Here is a 23,921-nt window from a genome sequence, read left to right on the forward strand (position 1 = left end):
CCTCTATACAGAAAACTACAAAACTTTATTGAGAGAAAATAAAGAGGATCTAAATAAATGAAGGGATATCCAATGTTCATGGATGAAAAGAATGACTGTTGTAAAGATATTAGAAAGAAAAGAAAGAAAGTGAAGTCGCTCAGTTGTGTCCAACTCTTTGCGATCCCGTGGACTGTAGCCTACCAGGCTTCTCCATCCATGGGATTCTCCAGGCAAGAATACTGGAATGGGTTACCACTTCCTTCTCCAGGGGATCTTCCCGACCCAGGGATCGAACTCAGGTCTCCTGCATTGGAGGCAGACTCTTTAACCTCTGAGCCACCAGGGAAGCCCTTAGTTATCCTCAAAGTTTATTTACAGATCCAGTGCCATCACAGAAGCAATCCTAGGAGTGTTAAGGGTGTGTGTGTCTGTGTGTCTGTGTATATGTAAGTTTATGTAGAAATGCAGAGATAAGTATAGCCACCTGGGGGAAAAAACAAAGCTGGAGAACATAAACTGCTAGATATCAAGACTGATAAAACAGCTCTAAGACTTCCCTGATGGTACAGTGGGTAAGAATCCACCTGCCAGTGTAGGAGACACTGGTTCGACCCCTGGTCCGGGAAGATCCCAAATGCTGTAGAGCAAATAAGCCCTTTCGTGCCACAGCTACTGAAACCAATGTGCCCTGGAGCCCTTGGGAGAAGCCACTGAAGTGAGAAGCCTGGACACTGCAATGAAGAGTAGCGTCTACTTGCCATAATTAGAGAAAGCCCACACACAGCAATGAAGACCCAGAGCAACCAAAAATAAATAAATAATTTGCGGGGGGAGAAGCTTTAGTAACTAAGACAGCGTGGGACTGTTGCTATAAAAACAGACAAATAGACCAGTAGAACACAGGCCAGAAACAGGCTCACACATATACAGTCATTTAACTTATGGCAAGTCGCTCACCGTCTTCAAGCCCCAGTTTCCTCATCTATAAATGGACTTAATAATAGTGCCTACCACATAAGGTTTAAATAGTGTATATCACAAGGATTGAGACGTTATATCAAAGATTTTATCACATATGGAGGGGACATAGCAAGTGCCCAATAAAACTTAGCCAGTATTAATATTGCCACTTTGATTACATTAGTATTGTAATTATTACTGCTACTCCTATTACTGTTCATTTTCTCTGTTTTTCAATAAGATCATCTCGAAGTGGGGAATGTGGGGACATTAAATGCTGGCTAGCAGCAAGGAACATTTGGGACAAACACAGAAGAGCAGGAAACTGTCAGTTCTTGGTTTTCCTGGAAAAAAAGAATTGGAGCTGAGAGTTAAACTTCATGATTCAAGGACTTCCCTGGCTGCCCAGTGGTTAAGACTTGCCTTCCAATGTAGGGAGTGTGTGTTCATCCCCGGTCAGGGGCTAAGATCCCACGTGCCTCAAGGCCAAAAAACCAAAACATCAAACAGAAGCAATATTGTAACAAATTCAATAAAGACTTTTAAAATGGTCCACATTAAAAAAAAAAAAAATCTTAAAAAAAAAAAGTCATGGTTCAGCCAGAAGAATGACTTGGAAACTGGAAGAGATCTTGGCCTTCCAGTGTCAGCCTATTATGTGCATACAACTATGATACATTAGTAAACATTTATTAAGCATCTAAAGTGGACTTGTGCATATATGTGTTTATAAGGATATCTGAGAGCCTATGTGTATACATAAGCCATTTGTAAAAACACTGTGTAGAAAATGAAGTTAGTTACCTCTTCTTTCATCTGAATCCTAGCCAGGGAATCTGAGAAAAAAATTTAGACAGGATATTAAAAGGTTCGATTCCATAACGTTGAATGAAATTTTAATTCCTAGCATCTTTGGGTGAATTTGGAAGTTCATTTTGTAGCGTAGGTCATAAAGTTTCTGAGGAACGAGGACATAATGACACATTTAATTTCCTCTTATATTCATAGGCTAAAACAATGCCTCATATTTCATAAAGTGGGTTGCTACTCCACAGTGTCTTGTGCTATGTAGCCGAAGGCTTACCCATTATTCCAGCTATTTAGTATCTCCAGCCTTCCCATATTCCAGCCCACATGACATTGGCATTCTGTATTCCTCTCCCACTGCTCCGCCCAAACTCCATCTCACTCATGGGAAGGAATACTAGAGACCTTCTACCACTTTAAAACACTTCAGCTGCCTGGCCTGGGATTGTGTTCAGCTGTTCTGAATCCTGTTTCTCATGCTACAGCTTCTGTTTAGGTGACTTTGCCTACTTGTGTACTAAGTCGCTTCAGTCGTGTCCAACTCTTTGTGACCCCATGAACTGTAGCCCACCAGGCTCCTCTGTCCATGGCATTCTCCAGGCAAAATAGCAGAGTGGGTTGCCATTTCCTACTCCAGGGGATCTTCCTGACCCAGGGATCGAACCTGTGTCTCTTGTGTCTCCTGCATTACCAGCAAGGTTCTTTACCACTAACACTACCCTAAAAGGATATTTACCCCCTGAGTTTTATTTGCAGCAATAAGTTGGTGATGAGATCACTAAAGTAAAGCTTTCAGCACAGTGTTTTCATCAAAGTCGCAACTGGTGGTTATTACTGTCTTTATTATCACCCAGCCAGGAGGCTTATGTCCAAGTCTTTTGTCTCTAAACTTCATATGCTTTGTTACCATGCTGCTGGAAATTTGGCCAATTTGATGATATAATTTGGTACTCAGTCTTCCCAAGAAACTTGGTCGGGACCCTGCCTGCTGCATTTCTGTAATTCAGCTCAGAGGTACCAGCCAGAGACTCCTTTCCCCCAGTACTGGCTCTTCTTTCCTGCCCTTGATCACTGATAAAACCTCCCCATGGGACCCCTTTCTGTGGGGGAGGGGAGAGGGAGAAGTAGCGCTCTCAGCCCTGGGATAGCTGCCTGTGTGCCTGGCATCATGGAAGTGTGCCTGTCTTGCCTTACGGAGAGTGTGTGATTCTGTCCCTGTGTATTCCTTCCCAGAAATAGCTAAATTTCCCAGATCAAGCGAGGAACAGTTGGCGTCTGCTGCCCCCGCTTCCTGCAGTTTACCCAACCTATGCCTCACAGTCAGGTTAGAAGTCTAGACTTCCTCCGAAGTCCTTCCTTTCAGCTGAAGCATTCTTATTGTTAGGAACCTTGCACTGATAAGCTGCCCAATGCATGATGCCCATTTAGAGTCTCCTTAGCACATGTGCCCCACCCCTCTGCATTCCTGGGGAGTCTCGACAGAGAGACTCTTTATTCCGATAGTGCTCATCAGCAGTTCCAGTCCTCATCAAGTCTTTGTTTTAGATGTACATATTATTCTTCCCAATGTGATTACAATCTGAGAGAGAGAAATTCTTGCCTCATACTTCGAGATCTTCATGTTGCTTAAAAAGGACTGCTTGACAAGACTTGACAGCTTATCAGGAGAAAGGCTCCTGCAGCTAAAATTTCTGCAGTGCTTTCTGTCCTGGGTCCTCCACAGACAGGTAGCAAGCACGCTGAGTTCTCCCAGTGAGTGGCTCTAAAACATGCTGTGTAGGAGACATGCTGTCTTATTCCCAAGGGACACTTCTGTCTGCCCAGCTACTTGGCTGACCCCTCACAGAAGAGGACAGCGGGCTGGAAGCACTTTCTGAGTGAGATTGGGGCTGTGGGTGGAGTTCCCTGAATCAGGAGGAACAGGAGATGGAATTGCCAAAAGAAGTTTTATCATCCTAATAAAATGAAGCACATGATTTGCATTCCAGGTCCTTCAACTATTCTATGGGAACCCGGGCATTTTCCCATGACAGTATATTTATCCCTGATGGGGGAGCAGAAAGTGAGCAGACAGTTCAAGCAATGTCACAGGACAACATCCTGGGCAAAGTCAAAACTCTTCAGGTAAGACAGCTTGAAGGTCAGAGGCATAGGAAGGGGGAGGGGGGCGGCCATGGAGGGAAGTGGGAAAGGTCCCTGGCTTGGCCTTGAGTCATGGATTGGGAAGTCCAGGGGTAACTCCCGACAAGAATGTTTGCTTTCTCAAACCTGGCTTAGTTCTCTGGAAGCTTCTGTGCACCCATGAGAGGTACACTGTCATGTTGTACCCACCTTCAGAACACTCCCTCTCCTTTTCTCTCAAGTTGTTGCCTCATTTTTAACTGGACTTAATGAGGACAGGTACCCTGGAGAAGCTGCAGAACTTGGGTGGGAGGAGAGCACTCCTTCCCAATGAGCGTTGGCCGTAATCCCTGAGCACAGGCTTGACTGTCGGCTGAAGGCATGCACAGCAGGCTCACCCTCTCCGAGTCTCTGTACTTGGACAGTGAATGGCTGTCACGGGTTCTGTTGTGTTTCTGACCCTGGCTCCTCTGAGCCGCCCTGTCCCAGAGGGACGCTGTGAAGCTCTTCCGCTTCCCTCCTGTTCGCGCTGCAGAGGTGGGCAGTTTTCCTCCATAAAACTGACTCAGGTGGTAACTCCTCTAACAATGAAGATAAAATAATTCTTCACTGAATGAGACTGAAATAACGGGAAATCCAGGAAAAGCAAGGGGAGCGAAGACCCCTGGGATCCGACAACGTAGGTTTGCCTGAGTGCTCAGTAGAACTCACTTACCCAGCAGAAGTGCCTAAGCAAGCACTTCTCTGAGCTTGGGTTGCTTGGAGGCGATCCAGACTGTGTACAGGAGACTCGTGTGTTGGTTTCCATCTGTTGCTAAGTCTGCAACAGTGATTGAACAAATGAATGAATGAACCAAGCAAAAAAGGAATAAAGGAGACAGCTGGCTTGAGTAGCTGTTGACGTGATGAAGCATGGTACTCAGTTTTCTGCTTGCTTGAAATATTCTTGTTTCTATTGAATATTAAGCTATGTATTTTGTGACCTGTGTTTGGTTACATATTCCACATGTACTCAGCTAAATATAGCATATGGCAGCAGGGAAATAGCCAACACCCTGGAACCACACCCAGACTTGCCTAGATCTTTATACCTATCACCTCACTGCCCAAGGCCATAGTCCTGCCCTCAGAACTAACTCAGGCACTTCCTTCAAATTCCAGCACATCTTGACTAGCTCCCATTCTTGGTTCTTGCTGGCCGTACTGCTACACATTTTATAGACTCAGAAAGGAAAGTTAGCCTTAGTCACTCCTCTTCAGTTAGAGAAGAGTGATGGCCAAAGAAAACCTTGACCCCCTCCCCCCACTTACCTTTCCTTCTTGAAGTTTCTGGCTTCTGGAATATTATTCCTAAGAAGTAATGAACCCTCATAATAGTCCCTTTCTAAAGGGAGTGACCTGCAGGTCTCAGTCTACAAACCAGCTGTATTTCACAAGGGCTTTCAAGTTCTTTAAAAATTAGGTAATAGTCTTGTCTTACATGGTCGCACCTTTGTAATGCCACACCACATGCCAGCAGCACTCCATGGAGTTGTAAAAAACAGATAATTCTGCAATATTGAAAATATAGAAACTCAGTAGAAATATGTGAATGCCTGTTGTTTGTGTTAATGAGGTAAGGCGTAAGTTTAAAGAATCTGATTTCATAATTAATAAAATGTAAAGCAACTAACTTCTCTGAAGGAACAGTTCTGTTAATGCAGGAGGAGAAATGTGAGGGAAACAGAATAGCTGTCTAATTGAATGCTCTCCTCTGGACGACACCTACTCACATGAGGTCTGCCCAATTTTGCTTCTGCTGCATGGATATGCACAAGCTTCTTTACAGCTCTAATGCTATGTTTTGAAACAATATAATAGACTTTTGCTTTTCAAGGAGGGAAATGGGGACCCTTATCATAGCAAATGTGATTTTTGGAGTGCCATAAGATATCACTGTATCACCCCCAAAAGACTGTGCTTTATTTTTCAGTCGACTAAGCAGTATGTTCCTGGTAAGTCGTAGAAATAGTAGTTAACTTATTAACTTGCATGAATGCTTTGCATTTTTCCATAAAAACGTTATGCTGGTATTGATGCTTAGTAAGCAGCATAAAAGACCACCCCCTTGTAGACTCCAGCATGGAATGAGGGTGTTTATTTATGTCAGACGCATGTATGTTTTTTATGTCTGGAATTGTCTTTGTGTATGTGTGTATGTTTATTTTTAAAAGAGAGAAGTAGTGGATAACACCTATTTCACAGTAAATATCCTAGCAAGCTAATTTGCCACCATTATTAAGACATTCTTTTGAAATGAGATTTCTACTGGAATGCCATTAAAAAAACAAACAAACCCAAAAACGTATTTTTTTTTTCTGGCTCAAGAAACTTGCCAGCCCATGGAAACCAGAGCTGCGCCTGTAATGACTGCATTTGGAAAGGTTGCCCCCTAGTGTCCACATGTAGTCATCTCAGCCAGAACTGTCCTAGGTTGTACCAGTGATGGTTAGTATCCGTCTGCTGAGTACAGAATGACTGAATACAGCATAAATAAGCCTACTCTTTCCTGAACAATGTGAATCTACCACCTGCCAACATTTCTGTAGCAAGCAATTGAACCTTTAAAAGAAAAATTCCCTTTTTTCCCCTGAGTATAAAGATAATGCATGTGGATAGAACAAATTTTAATATACAGGATAGTTATAAGGGACAGAAATGACAGTGGTGTCCTTTCTGAGGACCCAATACATAACAGTCAGTTGTTCTGTGGCCAGTAAGTGAAATAAAACAATGCCTGACAGGCCTCTGCCATCACCTGGCTTTGTGGCCTCAGGGCAAATCATTAAAGCTCTCTGACCTTCATATTCCTCATCTGAAAAACAAGAGGATGCATGTGATGGATGATCTGAAGAGCCCCTCCAGTTCTTAAAATCTGTCATTTATAGAAAATCGCTGTTCATCCGCTAGAGCACAGAGTGGCTTTGTGAGCTTTGCACTGCAACGCACTGGACTACAGTGACCTTGATGTTCCCAGAGCGCATATCAGGGAGGTGCCTATTTATTTCAGAGCAAACCAGGCTGTGAAGAATGTATGCACCTACTGATGATAGGAATCAGGAATATCACAGTCCAAGCCCGCAGGTGATTTTTAGAATAATACCAGAGCTTTGTCAGAAAATGCTTAGTCTATTAGTCCACGGACTGTCTAGCTCAGGAGGGAGAACCTCTGTCTTCAGTAGCTGCTGTCTCCTGCCGGGCTGGATTTCACTTTAAAATACCAAAGTGTCGTACCTTTGAGGATTTGAGCACCTCGTGCAGCTGTCAAGGACACAAAGAATAAATACCTGCTCTTCACCACTTCTGCACAGAGCAGATGTCTTTAAATCTGTGTGTGTTTGATTTTGCTTATTCTCTTAAATTCATTTTAACTATGGGAGTATCTGGAGTTTGCTCGAGAAGACAGCGATTTTATTTTCTCTCTGCCTTGTTCTTACAGTCGTAGTATGAAGGATGGCTATGAAAAATCTGGGGAAATCTAAATTGGCAGTGTGAAAGCTACAGAATATGATATGCTTGGAATTTCTACACCATAGGAAAAGAGCCTCATAAATATAGATGTGCATTCCTATAATATCATTCTCCAGCATTCCATTTTACAGCCAAATGGCCAAATTTGAATGAATAAAATATCGCCCCTTTAGCTCACATTCCAGTCTAACAGTAACTCCATTCATTGCCATCAGTAACATGGACTCAGTTTAGGCACAGAGGTTCCACTCTCCCCTCTGGTTATTATCTCACTGCATATAAAGAATCCATGGATATGTAAATATATATATGTATATTAAAATACCTCTACCTATAGATGGAAGGAGTGGTAATAGTTTATTTCCCTGAAAGCTTAAGGGCGAGCTCATCTTAACGGTCTGGTTTTGAGTGACTGCTTGTGTCACAGTTCTTCCCATGACAATGCCTGAGTAGTGGGCAGAATAAAAGTCACCAAAAAGCCATATTTATCCCTGTATTCAATTTGTTCGACGTCTGAGATGGCAGATGGGTCTTGGCAGTCATCTTTTAGTTGTCAATAAATCAGACGAAGTGTCCAGCAGCCCCATCCCCTCTGAGTCAGCTGAAGGAAACATTTGGAGCAGGAACCACAGATCAGGTGCGAGAGCCTTCGCCTTGAGAGCCCGAGGCTCAGTCACCATGGCCTTGGCCCTGCAGGGTGTGTCTGCGAGGACAGTCCTTTGTCTGGACAGAGAGGCTGCCTTCCTGTTCCTGGATGGTGGCCGTCACTTTTTGCATGACCTGGGTCTTCCCCTTCTCCTTCCCTCGCCCTCCTCCCAAGCTCCCTAACCAGCAGCCTGAATTTGTTTTCTCCAGAGGAATTTTAAATCAGCTGCTTTATGGAGACGCTCATTGTCATTCTCAAAGGCAACAGCATTGTGTTTCTTTTGCCAAGATGAATATACCCGCGACATAAATCAACCCTCAGATACACACACGTTCTCACTCCCTCCCTCTCCCTCCTTTCCAATCTCCCCGATCCTGCCCACTTCAGCTGCTGTACCTGCCATCAGGGCTGCAGATTCTCCTCCCTGGGCCTCCTGTCTGCCCCCTTCACCCTCCTCTCAATTTTCCATTTTAACTCTCAACTTTGTTTCTTAACGTCATGCTTTCCATTTCCCCAGCTTTGTCCCACGTACCTTATTTCACCTGTTCTTATCGCATCTAATATTTTCCCCCCATTTTCTCGTTCATTTTCTTTTGGTAGCCATGATAACCATCCCATCTTCGGAGTTTATTTCAATATAAGTAATGTGAACTTGACATCAGTGTTCTAAAAAGGGCTCTAACAAAATCAAACAAACAAAAAATCAGCACATTCATTCTTTTTGTGATGGTGGCCAAAATCCTAACAAAAGAACATTAATGTATTAAGCTTAGTCTCCTTGGGAACTCATTAAAGAATTATTCTTTCTATTCTGAGTAGAAGAAATATCATCATTTTAGATATTCAAGAACATTGGTAGATGGCAGACCCTGACATAGGAAGTCTCATTCTAGGGTGATGGGAAAAAATGTTTTAGCTCTTTACCAGCACACTTAGAGAAGGGATAACTGGTCAACCAAAGGCTGGGCTGACAGTCCCAGAGGGAACCCCTGCCCAGACTGTGACTATGATGCAGGAGCTCTTCCTGCCACTCCTGCCCAGGCCCCCATCCATATCCCACAGGGCAGTAAGAGTGCCACAGGGCCTATGGCTTTGTTACACCATGTCCTCTTGTCTAACACCATTGGCTGTTCTAACTGTGCCTGCTTATTGGTCTGCTTAGAGTAGACACTAACTGCCGCTTCCTGCTAAACTCATTTTAGAAGACACCCTATTGCAGCCTTCTCCTCCCTGAAACCCCTTTAGGCTGTTCAAGCTGTACTTCACTGGCTGAACTTGGGCTTTGGATGTGTGCTCCCTCCCCGTGGTGTCAGGGGGAGCCGGGTTCAGGCTGGGATACAGCAGATCAAATCCGAGTCCTTGTCTCTCTGTGCTCCTGACTTGGCATGCTGGGGTGCCCGGGGTGTGGGGAGGGGATCTGGGGCTCATCTCTTTCATGTCTCTGCAATTTCACCGTCCGCCATGGAAAGCCAAGGGGGAGTTGGGTGAAGGTGGATTTGATACTCTTAAGTTCAGAGAGAGAAGGGGCATTTTCCTCAAGGGAGGCCACCTTCAGTAAGGTGGTAAAAATGCCGGATCCTCTCTTTCTGTCCCAGTAAGAAGAGGGAAGTGCAGTGTAAATTTATGAGAACCAATGGAGCACAATGAAAACAGCACTGAATATGTTTTAGAAGACCTGGATTCAGGTCCCTTTGGTACCACTCATTATTCCATAAGCTTGGGCCAGTCACTGGACCTTGACTTTTTTTGTAAAACAAGGGGTTCAGATAATGTGATTGCTAAGGGATAATATTAGCCACATTAAAGGTAAAGATCAGATAATGTATTCTTTTTTTTTTTCTCTTTTGAATCATAAAAGACCTAGGTCTAGAGCAGTGATTCTCAGCCAGAGGCAATCTTCCCCGCCAGGGGACATTGAACAACACCTGGAGGCATTTTTTTGGTTGTCCAGATAGAAGTGATCAGGGGTTGCTACTATCGTCTGGTGTCCAGAGGGCAGGGGTGATGCTAAACATCCTATGATGTGCTGGAGAGCACCCCACAACAAACAATTATCTGGCCTCAAATGTTAATTGTGCCGAGCTTGAGAATCCCCGATGCAGATAAAGGCAGTAATTTCTACAATATATTCGATTCATTACAGTCTTCTTTCAGATGACCACAGCTTACCTCTTTTTCTTCCTCAATGTCATTCATTTTCTGTACATATTAAATATTTTATATCTAATTTATCAAACCCATTAAATATTTTGCCTTGTATTAAAAACTATTGTGTTTATATATTTTAAAATAATTCCCTTTTTAATCCGGTTTTTCTTTAATTCTAAATACTATTTTTCTTCCTAATTTCTGTCCTTTACCCTCCTCCCACCATCCATTCAGCTCCCTCCCACCAGTGATCAGTCTCTCTCTGGCCCTTACTCCAGCTTCCTTCTCTGACCCTCTGTGTTTCTTCTGGCCTGTGGGTCACAGTGGGTAGCTGCAGCAAGGCAAAGAGGACATCCTAGTGGCAGGACAAGATTGCTTTCATCTTTTCCGTGTATTTAGCATCAATCATGGAAAGACTTATTGGCCTGGGGCCTTCTTCCCCTTGGCCGTGGTACCCACTGTCACCCAAACAGGATGTTCAAGTTAGGGGCTGGTGAGGAAGGTAGATGAAATAAGTATTCAAGGGGAATGTGTCCAAAAGGGGCTGGAGGGTTCCTTTGTGCAACCACAACAGTCTTGATTTCCTGCAGTGGTTCTTGTTGCTCATGAAACTATTTTCTATATAATTTTGTACCTTTCAAGTACTTTGTGCCTTTGAAAGACTTTTGATTTTTTGACAAAAATCAAAAAATTTCTGTCATACCCAACTTTTTTGATCAGAAATATGATCTCTCTACCCCCCTTGGAAATGTTGGCATCTCCATGAAAGAGGTGGCTGGATGAAAAGGCTCATGGCTCAAAGGTGGGAAAGAAAAAGAAATACTGGGAAGGAGACTCAGTAATTACAGGACTGCGTCAGGGGTTTCTGGCTTGGTGTCTAGTCTAGAAACCAGTCGTGTAGAGAATATGCCTCAGTGCCTGCTAGCTATGCTGGGGAACCTGACTGTGGTTATTGTGAACCGCTTCACCGCTTCAGAGCGTCTTTCTTTTGTTTCTCTCCAGCGACAGTTGGGCAAGAACATCAAGTTTGGGCAGCCACCACCCAACGCCATTCCCATGAAGAAGGCAGACAGTGGCGAGGCTCGCTTCGAAGAGGACCCATTCCTCACCAGTCCTGTGGAAGTTGTGACTCAGCAAGACCTCATCCTCTCAGACACCGAGAACAAAGTAAAGGTCCTCCAGGGAATGACTTGATTGCTCACAAGGCCGGGAGGAGGCTGGGCAGTGGGCAGGGGCGTCAGTAACCCTGGGGTCTGCAGGGTGGGGAGTAAGGTGGAAGAAGCTTTCCTGATGAGTAGCCCAGCACCTCCAGCACAAGTGCCTTGAGCTGTGGGGGGGCCAGCTGGGAAGGGGGGGGCAAGGGAGATGTGCCCTTTGCACCCCCTCTTCCCAGTGTCTTCCACTTAACTCTTGGAGACTCGGGCTGCCCTCACCCCCCGAGCTACACTGTCCCCTCTCTGCCATCACTGTGCATCCTGAGTGTTTCTTACATGTCTGTACTCTGCATCTGTGGTCATATAACTGTTTTCTCTCCATCTCCAAACTGTTGAGCTCCTTGAGGACAGACTGTATCTTAACACATCCGTCTCCCCAAGATATCATCACTGCTTACTTAGGAGCACTGAATAACTTATGGAACTGGACTGACTTGAAATGAGAAAAGAACGAAGTAGGTGCTGCACAAAAATAGAATATATCAAACCGACCAGCTTGAAGTTCCCTTAGTGTGGCAAGTCACGTTGATCCAGCACTACCCTATCTAAATTCTGTCTCTCTTTATTGGTTTTAGTTTAGGTATGTTTGTGCTGGTCTTTGTTGCCGTGCATGGGCTTTCTCTAGTAGTGGCACGCGTGGGCTACTCGTCGTTGCGGCGCGAGGGCCTCTCACTGTGGTGGCTTCTCTTGTGGAGCATAGGCTGTAGGCACACAGTTTTCAGGAGCTGCAGCACGCAGGCTCAGTAGTTGTGGATCGTGGGCTCTAAGGCTCGGACTCAGCAGTTGCGGTATACAGGCTTAGCCCACAGCATATGGGATCTTCCCAGAGAAGGGATCAAACCCATGTCCCCTGTATTGGTGGGCAGATTCCTATGCACTGTGCCCCCAGAGAAGTCCATTCTTTTGACGCTTTGAAAGAAACACTCTGAGCAGATCCTGAAATAAGGGTCCCTTTAGCAGCAGCAGGAGTGCCTTCAGGCCTTTTATGGGAAAAGGAGAAACAGTCCTACCGGTAGGTAGATAGGCGGTTCTCAGCTGAGGCTCTGAGTCTTCCCATGCTTACAAGAAAGCATTTTCTGAGCTATGCCTATCATGATGCCTGAAATGATATTGGGTGTTACTAAAGTGCCCCTGGAAAAAGTCATACTAGTTATCAGCTAATGCATCCTAAGAATAGTAAGAAAGGTAAGTGCTCTACAAGTTGTAGAGCAAAAGAAGGAAGGAGATAAAAGATGACAATCTCCTTTGTTGTCTGTCTCTGCCTGGGCCTGGCCCTGATGCCTCCTGGCGCCCACACCTATGGGTGGTCGGTGAAGCAGGCACAGGGCCCCTCTCTCTTGGCTGGTCCAACAGTCCTCACCTCCAGTCTCTTGAGTGCTGGGCAGCAACATCAGCCATCAGCCTTGATTTAGGGATTCCTATGGACCAGAGCAGCTGTCTTCCCTGTCACTGAAGATCTGATAAGCACAGGGCACAGTGGTCTGGGAGACAGGGTGGGTCGTTCATTCAGTAGGTGATCCCTCAGCTGAGTGTCAACACAGGACTGCCTTAGTGCCATTTACATTCTGATGAGAGGAGCGTCACACAACGAACACCTCAACAAACAGATATCATACTTTCAGATTAATAAAAATGCTGCCTAGAAAATGAAACCGGGTGATACAAAAGTGAGTAATGCGGTTGGAGAGGGGTCAGATGGCCCTGGGAAGACCTGGTAGGGGTGGAGGGTGTTCTTGGCACAAGGAAGAACAAGTGCAGACACCCAGAGATGGAACTCAGTTTGTCCTGAAGGAGACACAGAAAGCAGGCTAGAGTGGATGAGGGTGAAGGGTGGCTGTGAAGTACAGACACTGGGTCATTTAGACTGCGAGAGAAGGGGTGACTTGTTTGGAAAGTGATAGGAAACGGCAGAGAAATTTTTGAATTTGTATTTCATTATTTTTATCTTAGTATCTTATTTTACCTTTTGACCATGCCATGAGGCATGTAGGATCTTAGTTCCCTGACCAGGGATTGAACCCACGTGCCCCCACATTGAAAGTGTGGAGTGTTAACCACTGGACCGCCAGGGAAGTTCTCCTCTGAGTAATTTTCAGCAGGGCAGTGATACAATCTGATTTATGTTTTCTAAAGATGCTTCTAAGTGTGGTGCAGAAAATGGCCTGAGGTAGGGCAAGATGATGTTCTGGATCTGGAAGGGGCAATGAGACCCTTTTGTAAACATAGGTGATAGGAGGCAGCACGTGACATGATATGTGTGTACCCAGGACCTGCAAGGCAACTGGGATGTGAATCGTTAGCCTTTTTCTTCCTCTTCTTTCTCTCTTTTCCTCTCTCCCTCCCTTCCTCCCTCCAAAGTTTTCTCACCTCCTCTGGTCACCTACCTCCTCAGCCCAGGCCTGTGTGTGCCACTGGAAGGGCCCTTTTCTTTCTCATGGAGAAGAGGTCTGGCCGGTGAAGTGGGTGGAGGCAGCCAGCCAGGCTGAAAGCTGTGAGGTCAGAGTTCTGCCTCGCTGGCGACAGGGCAGTCCCCGACTCTGTCAGCAGTGAGGAAACATATCAGGGACTGAGGTTGGAGCCCACCCAGATGGGAAATGAGTTGAACTGCAGGGAGAGGGGAGTGAATCCTGAGCCTCCGGAGCCCTGGTGGAATCTGGACACGAGCAGAGTCTCCACCATGAACCTGCCAGCGCTCTCTGCTCAGAGGAGGGGGTGGCCCTCCACACAGATGCTGGCTGTGTTCGCCCAGGACTTCCTGTGCTCCCCTTTGACTTGAGCACTCTCTCTGCCGTTCCAGTCCAGCGAGACGCCAAGTTCTCCCAGTCCTCTGAATCTGCCCGGAGCCAGAAGTGAGATGGAGGAGAAGGTAATGTGATTTGAACTTGTGTGTGTAGCTTCCTTACTTTAACTTCTGTTTTTCTTTTTGTTGGCCGAGCTGCTGCCTCATTTTTCCATTCATAAATGCTGCCTTCATTTATTACTTTAAATCCCTTCAAAATGCAACCAGTGGTAGATGTTGGCATCTGTTTCCATGGCAACGCAATGGCTGGAACTGAACCCTGCTCTGAAAAACTGCCACGCTCTCGCCAAGTCTGTTTGGAGTCTCAGGTGTTGGTAGTTTTCCTAAGAGCATCACGTATTAATACTTCAAGACACTGGTAAGCCATTGAAAAAGGCATTCAAGAATACCTGAAGGTGAAGAGTCTGTAAGGAAAAGAGTATCCTTCTATTTGTTGTTTAGTCGCTACGTCATGTCCAACCCTTTTGCAAGCCCATGGGCTGTAGTCCGCCAGACTCCTCTGTCCATGAGACTTCCTAGGGAAGAATGCTGGAGGGGGTTGCCATTTCCTCCTCTAGGGGATCTTCCCAGCCAGGGGATGGAATCCACGTCTCCTGCAGTGGCAGGCAATTCTTTACCCTTGAGCCACCTGGGAAGCCCCTCCTTCTATTTAGAGATGCCCAGAAAAGTCCGTAGCATTTCTTCACTTATGTATATTTCTGGGTTTTAACTTTTCTGCATTCCACTGAAACCTGGGACATTGCCTACAGGAGCCTAAGGAGCCCTGTGGCGATCACGGGCATCTCTTCAACAGGGGAGTGTCCCTGGATCAGGGGGTGGCTCAAGACAGTCCCACGACCCAGATGCAGAGGCCCACCCTGATTAACTAGACATACAACACTGCATTTAAATCTCAGCTTCAAATGCTTCATCTGTGTCTTCAGTCTATCACATTTGGCTCTAACTCCCTTTACTCATGCATTTATTAGGGGATAGAAATGTTTAATTCCTGTCTCTTCAACAGAGGTTTAGAATTGGACACCTTTCATAAAGATAACCATAAATAGTCTTAGGAGACCAATGACTGGAATTATTTTTCCTTACTTCCATGCTTCTTGTCATAAATTATTATTTACTGAGCATTTACTTCGCTCTTGGAGCTAGCTGTGTCTTTTATCTTTGTGCATAAATATGAAGGGTAATTGCAAAAAGCAAAGCCATTGGCTAAACCCACTGACTTTGCACTTAACAGCACAAACACAGTCAAACAGGTGAACCCTGGCCTCCACGAATGCTGCGGAGGAGAAACATAGGGCCGTGCACGCCCCTTGCTGCCTGGTGTGGCCAGGAGCCCTTGCCTCCCTGCCTGCCTGTGAATTCTCTGAAGTTACTGGCCTGCTTTTGACTCAGCCTGGCCTCTGAGCCTGGGTCTCTCTGACCTACTTAAATGTTTACGATTGGTCTCAGGTTATGGTTTTTAAGTGACCATACCTGTGTTACAGAGCTGCCAGCGGTTCTGCAGCTCGTCCTTTGAAAACCTGCCCTTCACGTTCTCACCTGGGGGCCTCCTCCTTTTTGCTCTCAGTGCAACAGTGCCCTGTGACTCTGGCGCGATTGTGCTAAAGCATTTTTGCCAATAACAAATCTTATGCCCTAGGTGGAGAACTTATTGTTCCTTCTTTCAATAAATATTTATTGACCACTTAACAAGTGAGATTTGCTTCTTGGGCATAAAGAGGATTGATACAAAGGTGAAAAAAAGACGTTCCCTGTTCCAAAGGGGCTAAAGTAAGAGCTGAGGTGTCTACACGTCTGTGGCAATGGAAGGCACTTAGAGTTACAGTGTTCTTAGAGCATAGCAATGAGCTTGTCCAGGGCTTAGCAAACTACTGCTTATTTTAGGCCTTATGGCCATAAGGTTGCAACAACCAGACTCTCCTTGGTTCTGCTCTTCCTTTGTAGTACAAAAGCAGCCACGGGCAATGGTGTTACACAGTACCAGCAAGACTTTACCCAGACAGGACCCCTGACTATGTCTTACTGACCCCTGATCTAATGTAATCCATATGTCATTCACAGTAGGAAAATTAGTCCCTGAGAGATTAAATGCCCTTTACCAGTTAATACGGATATCACTGGCGAAACAAATGCTCAGTGTCTTTTGTTTCTGAAAGCAGTGCTCACTTTACTGTGCCCATGAGCCCCCTGTGCCTGGCAGCATCTCCTGGGCCAAGCTGGCCCAGGAGCAGACTCTAACAAGGGCCGCCACGCTAGATTCCCTGCAGGCTCTTCTCTCATCTAGACTGACTTCATATTTTCAATCTCCACTGTAGGTTGCTCCAGTTAAACCGTCCCGGCCCAAGAGGCACCTTTCTTCTGCTGGCACTATCGAAAGTGTCAACCTCGATGCCATCCCCCTGGCCATCGCTCGACTGGATAACAGTGCCGCCAAGCACAAACTGTCCGTTAAGCCAAAAAACCAGAGGGTGTCAAGGAAGCACAGACGACTTGTCGGGGTATGTATGGCCTGGCAGACATCCTAATGCTGCCTAGCGGGGTGGTGCTGTGAGAGGCCTGTGAAAGGAACTTGGTCTCTCCCTGTCGGGGATATGACTTTGTTGCTGGCACAAGGGTGAATGGGCCCATTTCCTTTCCACCACCCTTTCTGACCTGTTGCCCCCTGTCAGTGGCTGGTAGACCTCACAGAGAGAGGCTTCTTTCCGAAGGGCTCCAAACATTTTGCTTTGCAGCAGACAGATGGCTCACTTTCCTGTGCCACAGGCTGAGTCAAAGTTTCTTCAGTTTGATTAGACTTCTGAGTCATAAGTTTCAGGGGACATTGATGAAGTGCTAATCTTATTTTTCCTTGCCTTTCTAATGCTGGGCTACTGGTTTTCCTATGATTACACATGTGTATTAAGAAAAAAGAATTTGAGGATGACATATAGAGCGGTTGAAGTTCTTTCCTACCTGAGGTGACCTGTGTCTGTGGTAGGAACGTGGCCCCTCTTTCACGATTAGGAGGGCCACCCACATCGGTGAATGGGATTGTAAATAAAGGTGGCCTGTGCACAGGGAAAGCTAATTCTGTTTCCCTTACCCGTGTTAGGATCGACAGAATGAGCACGGCGGCCTCCCGCATCAGCTGTCCCTGGACCAGAACGGACACCCTGGAGAAGACAAGCCAATCTGGCATGAAAGGGAGCCAGAGCTGCTGGACTCGGAGGAAGAGAAGCGACGCCAGGAAGAATACTGGCGAGAACTTGAGGCCAAGTGCAAACGGCAAAAGGCCGAAGCTGCGGAGAGGCGACGCCTGGAAGAGCAGAGGCTCCAGGCTCTGGAGCGGAGGCTTTGGGAGGAGAACAGAAAGCAGGAACTCTTGGAGGAAGAGGAGGAGGAGGAGGAGGAGGAGGGAGAGGAAAGAGAAATACAGCTAGAGGCAAAGAAGAGGCAGCACGAAGAAGAGACGCGGAGCCTGGAAGAGCCAGGCTCCCAGGGCCCAGAGCAGAGGGAGGAAGAGGGAGGAGGACTCCCGGAGGCCGAGGAGCCCATGTGCCTGGAGGAAGAGGCGCAGCACCTGGGGAGATGCTCGGTGCAGGAGGAGATGGAGGCTCAGAGCCGGCAGGAGGCCGAGAAGCTGCAGCAGGAGGAGGAGGAGGAAAGAGAGTTGGAGGAACTCCGAAGACTGGAGGAGCTGGAGGAGCAGGGGCGGCGGGCAGCCGAGAGGCAGCGGCTGGAAGAGGAGGAGAGGCAGCGGAAGCTGGAGGAGGAAAGACGGATGGAGGAGCTCAGGAGGCAGGAGGAGCTCAGGAGGCAGGAGGAGCTGGAGGCCCAGAGATGGCGGGAGGAGGAGGAGGTGAGGAAGAGGGAAGAACTGAAGAAGCGAGAAGACTTGGAGGCCCAGAGGAGGCAGGAAGTGGAGAAGAAGCTTCAGGAAGCACCGAGAGTGGAAGAGGAGAATCAGCCGCAGCTGGACCACAGAAGCGGCTTGAGGAGCCCATTTCAGAGCGACTTAGCAGAGAAAGAAGAAGAGCAAGAACACCCGAAACTCGAGAAGCCGAGAGAAAACTCCGAGAAGCCGAATATCTGGGGGAGGCAGAACCAAGAGGCCACTGAGACATCAGGGGAGCAGCGAAAGCAGGGGGATGTTCCTGGGGATCGTGGTTGTGGACGGCAGGAAATGAGGGAAGAAACCAACATGCAGCCTGCCCAGAAGCAAGAGGCCCGGGTGGAAGAGAGGCTGGGGCCAGGAGAGAAGAAGGAAGCTGCCGCTCCAGAAACAGACAGAAAGGTGGAGGAACTCAGATGGCAGGAGGTGGATGAGAGGCAGACCATGCCCAGACCCTACACTTTCCAGGTGTCATCGGGAGGGAAACAAATTCTCTTTCCCAAAGTCAATCTGAGCCCAGTGAAGCCCATGAAAGATGAGGGGCTCACCTCAACTCCCCAAGAGCCCAAGGCTCCCAAAGTCAGCCCAGCCTCCCACGCCCTGCCCTCCACCCTGAGCATCCCCCACACGGCCATCCTGGTCACCGGAGCCCAGCTCTGCGGACCGGCCGTCAACCTGAGCCAGATCAAGGACACTGCATGCAAGTCTCTCCTGGGCTTGTCGGAAGAAAAGAAGCTGGTGGATGCCCCGGCCCTGGAGAACCCACCCCGAGCCCTGGGGGAACCCCGGGCAGGTAGTGCAAAGACCAGGCCCCAACCGGAGTCTTCAAGCAGCGCGGCTGCGCTAGCTGAATGGGCTTCCATTCGATCCCGAATCCTGAAGAGCTCAGAGAGTGACCAGCGTGGCGAGAGAGAGCAATCTCGGACCGGGGATGAGCATACTCCCAGGGGCCGGTGTGATTCCCGCGGAAACCTCCTGAGGACCCCGCCCGTAAATGCCAAGTTCTCCATTAAACCTGCCTGGCAGAAGTTCTCCGATGGGGGCGGGGAGGGCTCCAGACCCAGCACGGAAGTGGAGAGCATCAGGAAAAGATCTGGGCCGGGACCCAGCGAAGAGGCCGTGCCCCAGCCTCCTGCTGCTGGTACTAAAGAGGCCCTGAAAGATGCAGAGAAACCCAGGGCGCACCAGGAGCCAATGGACAGCACAGAGGGGTGCAAATTTGCCAAAGACCTTCCATCTTTCCTCGTTCCAGGCCTCCCTTACCCTCCACAGAAAGCAGTGGCCCAGGTGGAGCCCGCGACCACTTCAGACGGCCAGACCACAGACGGAGCAGGAAAGTCAGAGCCCACGATGCCAGGTGGGGAGGATAAAGCTTCCCTTTTCGGAATAAAATTGAGAAGGACCAACTACTCCCTGCGCTTCCACTGCGACCAACAAACAGAACAGAAGAAGAAGAAAAGGCACAGCAGCACGGGGGACAGCATGGATGGGGCGCCGTCCGCGCACACGTGGAGCACACATGCAGACCCAGAGACGGAGGCTGCAGCCCTCAAGCCGGGCCCCCTGCTCCCCCCAGAGAGGAAGCCAGCCCCGGCCCCCTGGAAGGACTCCTCTGAAAGCCCTCCCAGCCTCTCTTCTCCTGCGGCCCAGCCCGGGCCCCCACTGGCTGGCAGCCAGCCCCCGGCTCCAGAGCAGGACAAGGCGGCCAACAGGTTGCCCCTGGCCCAGAAGCCAGCCCTGGCCCCCAAGCCCGCGGGCCAGACCCCACCACCCTCCCCGCTCTCCAAGGTGAGCAGGCCCTACTTGGTGGAGCTGCTGACTCGCCGGGTGGGGAAGCCTGAGCTGGAGCCCAGCGAGCCGTGCAAGGAGGGCCGGGACAGCGGCTGGCCGCCCTCGCCCCCACCGCCTGAGGAGAGAAAGGAGCAGAAGCGGGATAAGGAGGAAGAGGTGGAAACCGAGAGGAAACCGGCTTCCCCGGCTCCATCCTCTGGGCAAGAGAAGCCTGCCCCAACGCCTGAGGTGGGGAGGAAAGGTGCGTAGCTGTAGATCGCAAGGCTCTGCCTCTGACCAGCCTCCTGAGTCACAGCTAAAGGCAGAACTGCCCAGACCTGGAGGTAGCCCCTGGAGCTGTTGTTGGAGCACTTCCCTTAATTAGAGGCTGGTGACCCGTTCCCCAAGGGCCCTGACTCCTGAGTTAGAGTGAGGCTCTGTACTTGTCTTTACAGTTTTGGAAATGTGGACTGACTTGTGTGTCTGCAGCTCACACCCATCAGTGATCCTTACTTGCACAAGTAGTAAGTTAGAGGTGCTGCACAGACTGATAAACTTTAGGTTGACAGTGAAAGTGTTAGTCGCTTAGTTGTGTCCAACTCTGTGGGACCCCATGGACTGTAGCCCACCAGGCTCCTCTGTCTATGGGATTCTCCAGGCAAGAATACTGGAGTTGGTAGCCATACACTTCTCCAGGGGATCTTCCCAACCCAGGGATCCAACCTGGGTCTCTGCATTACTGGCAGATTCTTTACTGTCTGAGCCACTAGGAAGCAAGTGTCATTAATCTTTATGAGGGCCCTGTACAGTGATGATAAAGACTGGTTTCCTACCCCAGTGTGTGCGCTCTGTTTCTGGGCAGTAGTGACATAAACTAAGGAGGTGGGACCTTAGGGGGCTTTTAACTAGCCCCACAAGGAGCTGCACTGTGTGTAATCAACTTTGTTTATGCACAAGGCCCTGCATATGCACCCTGGCCCCACCAGCTTGCTACTGTGAAGCCCTCTGGTAAGGAAATTTTAGGGCAACCCTTACTCCTGGCTGCCCCTCGTGTTTCTTCATACTGGATGTTTGGGGCAGGGTGGCGATCACTTGGTTTGACTTTGGAGCCCCCAAAACCTTCATCTCATACTTTTTGGTTTTGCAGATTAGGTGGTCAGGTGTGGGTCATAGCCCAAAATTCGCTCCTCAGGTTTTTCTAGGGAAAGTTTAGGTAATTGTTTAGATTTGGGGTGGGTTTGCAGAGATAAGAACTCCCTCAGGGACATTGGTTTGGTTACTTGCCTTACGGAAGACCCCGTCATCCTTTTTAACCAAGCTTTCCTTGGCTGCCTGGACTGGCATGTTGATCAGCAGCACCAGATCATATCTCTCTGTAGGTTTCTGTTTGTCCTCCCGAAGGGGAGCCCATTTTCAGGTTTTTGTTGTTGTCTTACCTCTGCACTGGGCTCTAGGGGTTAGCTGCAGTAAGTCCCCACAAGCTTGTTAAGAGCTGTGCCTTAGATTCCCTATGGTCTTGTGGATCTTGTGGAAAGAAGCCCCATTGGCTTTCAGAGCTAGGTGTTTTGGGGGCCGGTCACTGAGGTAGAAGTCTTAAAAGTTGAGGTCCAGAGGTGGGGGTCCAAATCCTTTGCTTCTCAGAGAGACAGTGGGTGTCCAGCTGAGTTCCCTCCTGGTTGTGGATCACTGTACCCGGGGATGGGGTTTATGGTGAGATTGTGTCTCAGCCTCTCCATGTTTGGTTTTTGTTTCTGATCCCTTGATGTGCTGGAGTCAGTCAGCTAGTTTCTGGATCTCTTTTCAGAAGGAATTTTTCTGTATGTGACTGTGAACATGGTTGTCTATGGGAAGAGTGGAGTTCAGGATCTTCCTACGTCGCCATCTTGAAGCAGAACCACTGTTTTTAGTTTTGACTTTAGCTTTTGTGTTGTTCCGTTTTGTGGTATCATCAGAGCTCATCTCACAGCTGACCCGCTCTCTTATTCTTTTATCTTCTCCCAGGGAAACAACGCCCTGTTTTCTGCTGCTCTCTCTTAGAGAGATTCTTCTAATTTTTACCAAAACCTGTTGCTGCCCCTGTTTTCTTTCTCAGTATTGAGATTCTGGGCTGACAGTCTCTGCTAATTGAATTTTTCTTTATTTGGTAAAAAAGAAGTGTGAGAGCAAGGACCGCATGGTGGTCTCTACGTGAGACTGTTGGGGGTTTACACTACAACTCCAGGCCTGGGCTGACCAAATTCTTTAGCTGAACACCTATCAGGATAAAACTGGACCTCCAGTTTATTTGTTAATTGTATATATATATACATAGTACCATCATTAGCTAAAACCCATGAAGCACCACTTGTACTGAGGGTGAGATTCACTGAAACAACAATGGATGTAAATCCACATTGCAAATCATGGTGCAGATTTTTATTTTATTGAGCCAGCTTCTTGTCAGATCTGATTTCTTCGTGGAGTATCAGTCAAAGAACAGCTTTGCTGTGTTCTTATGCTTGCATTATCAGTAGTATGTTTAATCTGTGTGTGTTTGCTGGCATTTCATTATACCATCTGTCCATTTCATAAGAGATCATTTGGTTCAAAGAAGATATGATATATCATAAACTCACTGAACTGCAGATCCTCAGTACAAATGAGCAAAGCAAGTGAGAATACAAGTACAAGGTCTCTCCCTGTATCACATCACAGGGCTTCCCGCGTCCCTTGAGTCTGTCTTTATTTTCTGTTTTTTAAAGAACTGAAGTGTAGTTGGTATACAGTATTGTACCAGTTTGAGATGTATAGCCTATTGATTCATTTTTTGTGTATTTTGTTTGCAGATTATATTCCATTATAGGTCATTACAGGATATTGGGTACTGTACAGTAGATCCTTGTTGCTTCCATATTTTCTGTATAGAAGTTTGTATCTGTTAGTCCTTTACTTCTAATTTATCCCTACCACCTCCGTCTCCCCTTTGGTAACCATAAATTTGTTTTCAGTGCCTGTGAATCTGTTTCTTTTTTGTATAGTCATTTGTGGTTTTTTTTTAGATTATGCATATCATATAGTATTTGTCTTTCTCTGACTTTTTTCACTAAGCATAATATTCTGTAGGTCCACCCATGTTACTGCAAAAGGCAACATTTCATTTGTTCTTATGACTGAGTAATATTCCACTGTGGCTCCTCTTCCCTAGGACAAACAGAAACCAATAGGGAGGTATGGTCTTTACACTGCTGATCAACATGCCAGTCCAGGAAACCAAGAAGATGTGGTGTGTGTATATATATGTATGTGTGTATACATATGCACGCTAAGTCGCTTCAGTTGTGTCCAACTCTTTGCAACCCTATGGACCGTAGCCTGCCAGGCTTCTCTGTCCAAGGGGTTCTCCAGGCAAGGATATTGGAGTGGGTTGCCATGCCCTCCTCCAGGGGATCTTCCCAACACAGGGAGAGAACCAGCATCTCTCACATCTCCTGATTGGCAGGTAGGTTCTTTACCACTAGCGCCACCTGGGAAGCCTGTGTATATATGTGTGTGTGTGTGTATTGTGTGAGCCCATATATAAACATACAATATATACACACTCCACATCTTCCCAAGTCAGTTATCTGTTGACAGGCACTTTGGTTGCTCCCACATCTGGACTATTATAAATAATGCTGCTATGAACATTGAGGTGCCTATATCTTTTTGAATTAGCTTTCATTTTATCCACACATAATACCCAGGAGTGGAATTGCTGGATCATGTGGTAGTTCTATTTTTAGTTTTTTAAAGAACCTTCACAGTGGTTCTTTATAAAGTTCTCCGCAGTGATTACACCAATTTACATTTCCACCAACAGTGTAGGAGGGTTCCTTTTTTTCCATATCATCTCCGATATTATCTATAGACTTTTTGATGACAACCATTCTGACCTGTGTGAGGTGGTGTCTCATGGTGGTTTTGATTTGAATTTCACTAATAATTAGCAATGTTGAACATCTTTTCATGTGCCTGTTAGCGATTTTGTGTATCTTCTTTGGGAAAATATCTGTGTAGGTCCATTTTTTTAAAAAAAATTTTTTATGGTCACGCTGGTTCTTTGTTGCTGCATGTGGG

The 23,921-nt window shown here is 47.2% G+C and overlaps 1 protein-coding gene across 4 annotated transcripts in view; it reads left to right on the forward strand.

Moving 5' to 3' along the window:
• The window catches only part of CRACD (capping protein inhibiting regulator of actin dynamics), a 278,521-nt gene that overhangs the window by 243,335 nt on the left and 11,265 nt on the right, over window positions 1-23,921 (forward strand). For 3 of the 4 annotated variants that reach the window (XM_055434331.2, XM_088836346.1, XM_088836347.1), the window contains 5 exons: window positions 3,738-3,873; window positions 11,177-11,341; window positions 14,186-14,254; window positions 16,501-16,683; window positions 17,277-20,088. In XM_055434331.2, the coding sequence (XP_055290306.2) occupies window positions 3,754-3,873; window positions 11,177-11,341; window positions 14,186-14,254; window positions 16,501-16,683; window positions 17,277-20,088 (3,349 nt within the window). In that variant the 5' untranslated portion in view covers window positions 3,738-3,753. The remainder of the gene's footprint in view (window positions 1-3,737; window positions 3,874-11,176; window positions 11,342-14,185; window positions 14,255-16,500; window positions 16,684-17,276; window positions 20,089-23,921) is intronic. The other variant, XM_088836349.1, reaches the window with a different exon arrangement.

Source organism: Moschus berezovskii, chromosome 5 (genome assembly GCF_049115385.1).
Source record: "Moschus berezovskii isolate FMDL1 chromosome 5, NW_MosBer_1.0, whole genome shotgun sequence".
Classification (NCBI taxonomy): Eukaryota; Metazoa; Chordata; class Mammalia; order Artiodactyla; family Moschidae; genus Moschus; species Moschus berezovskii.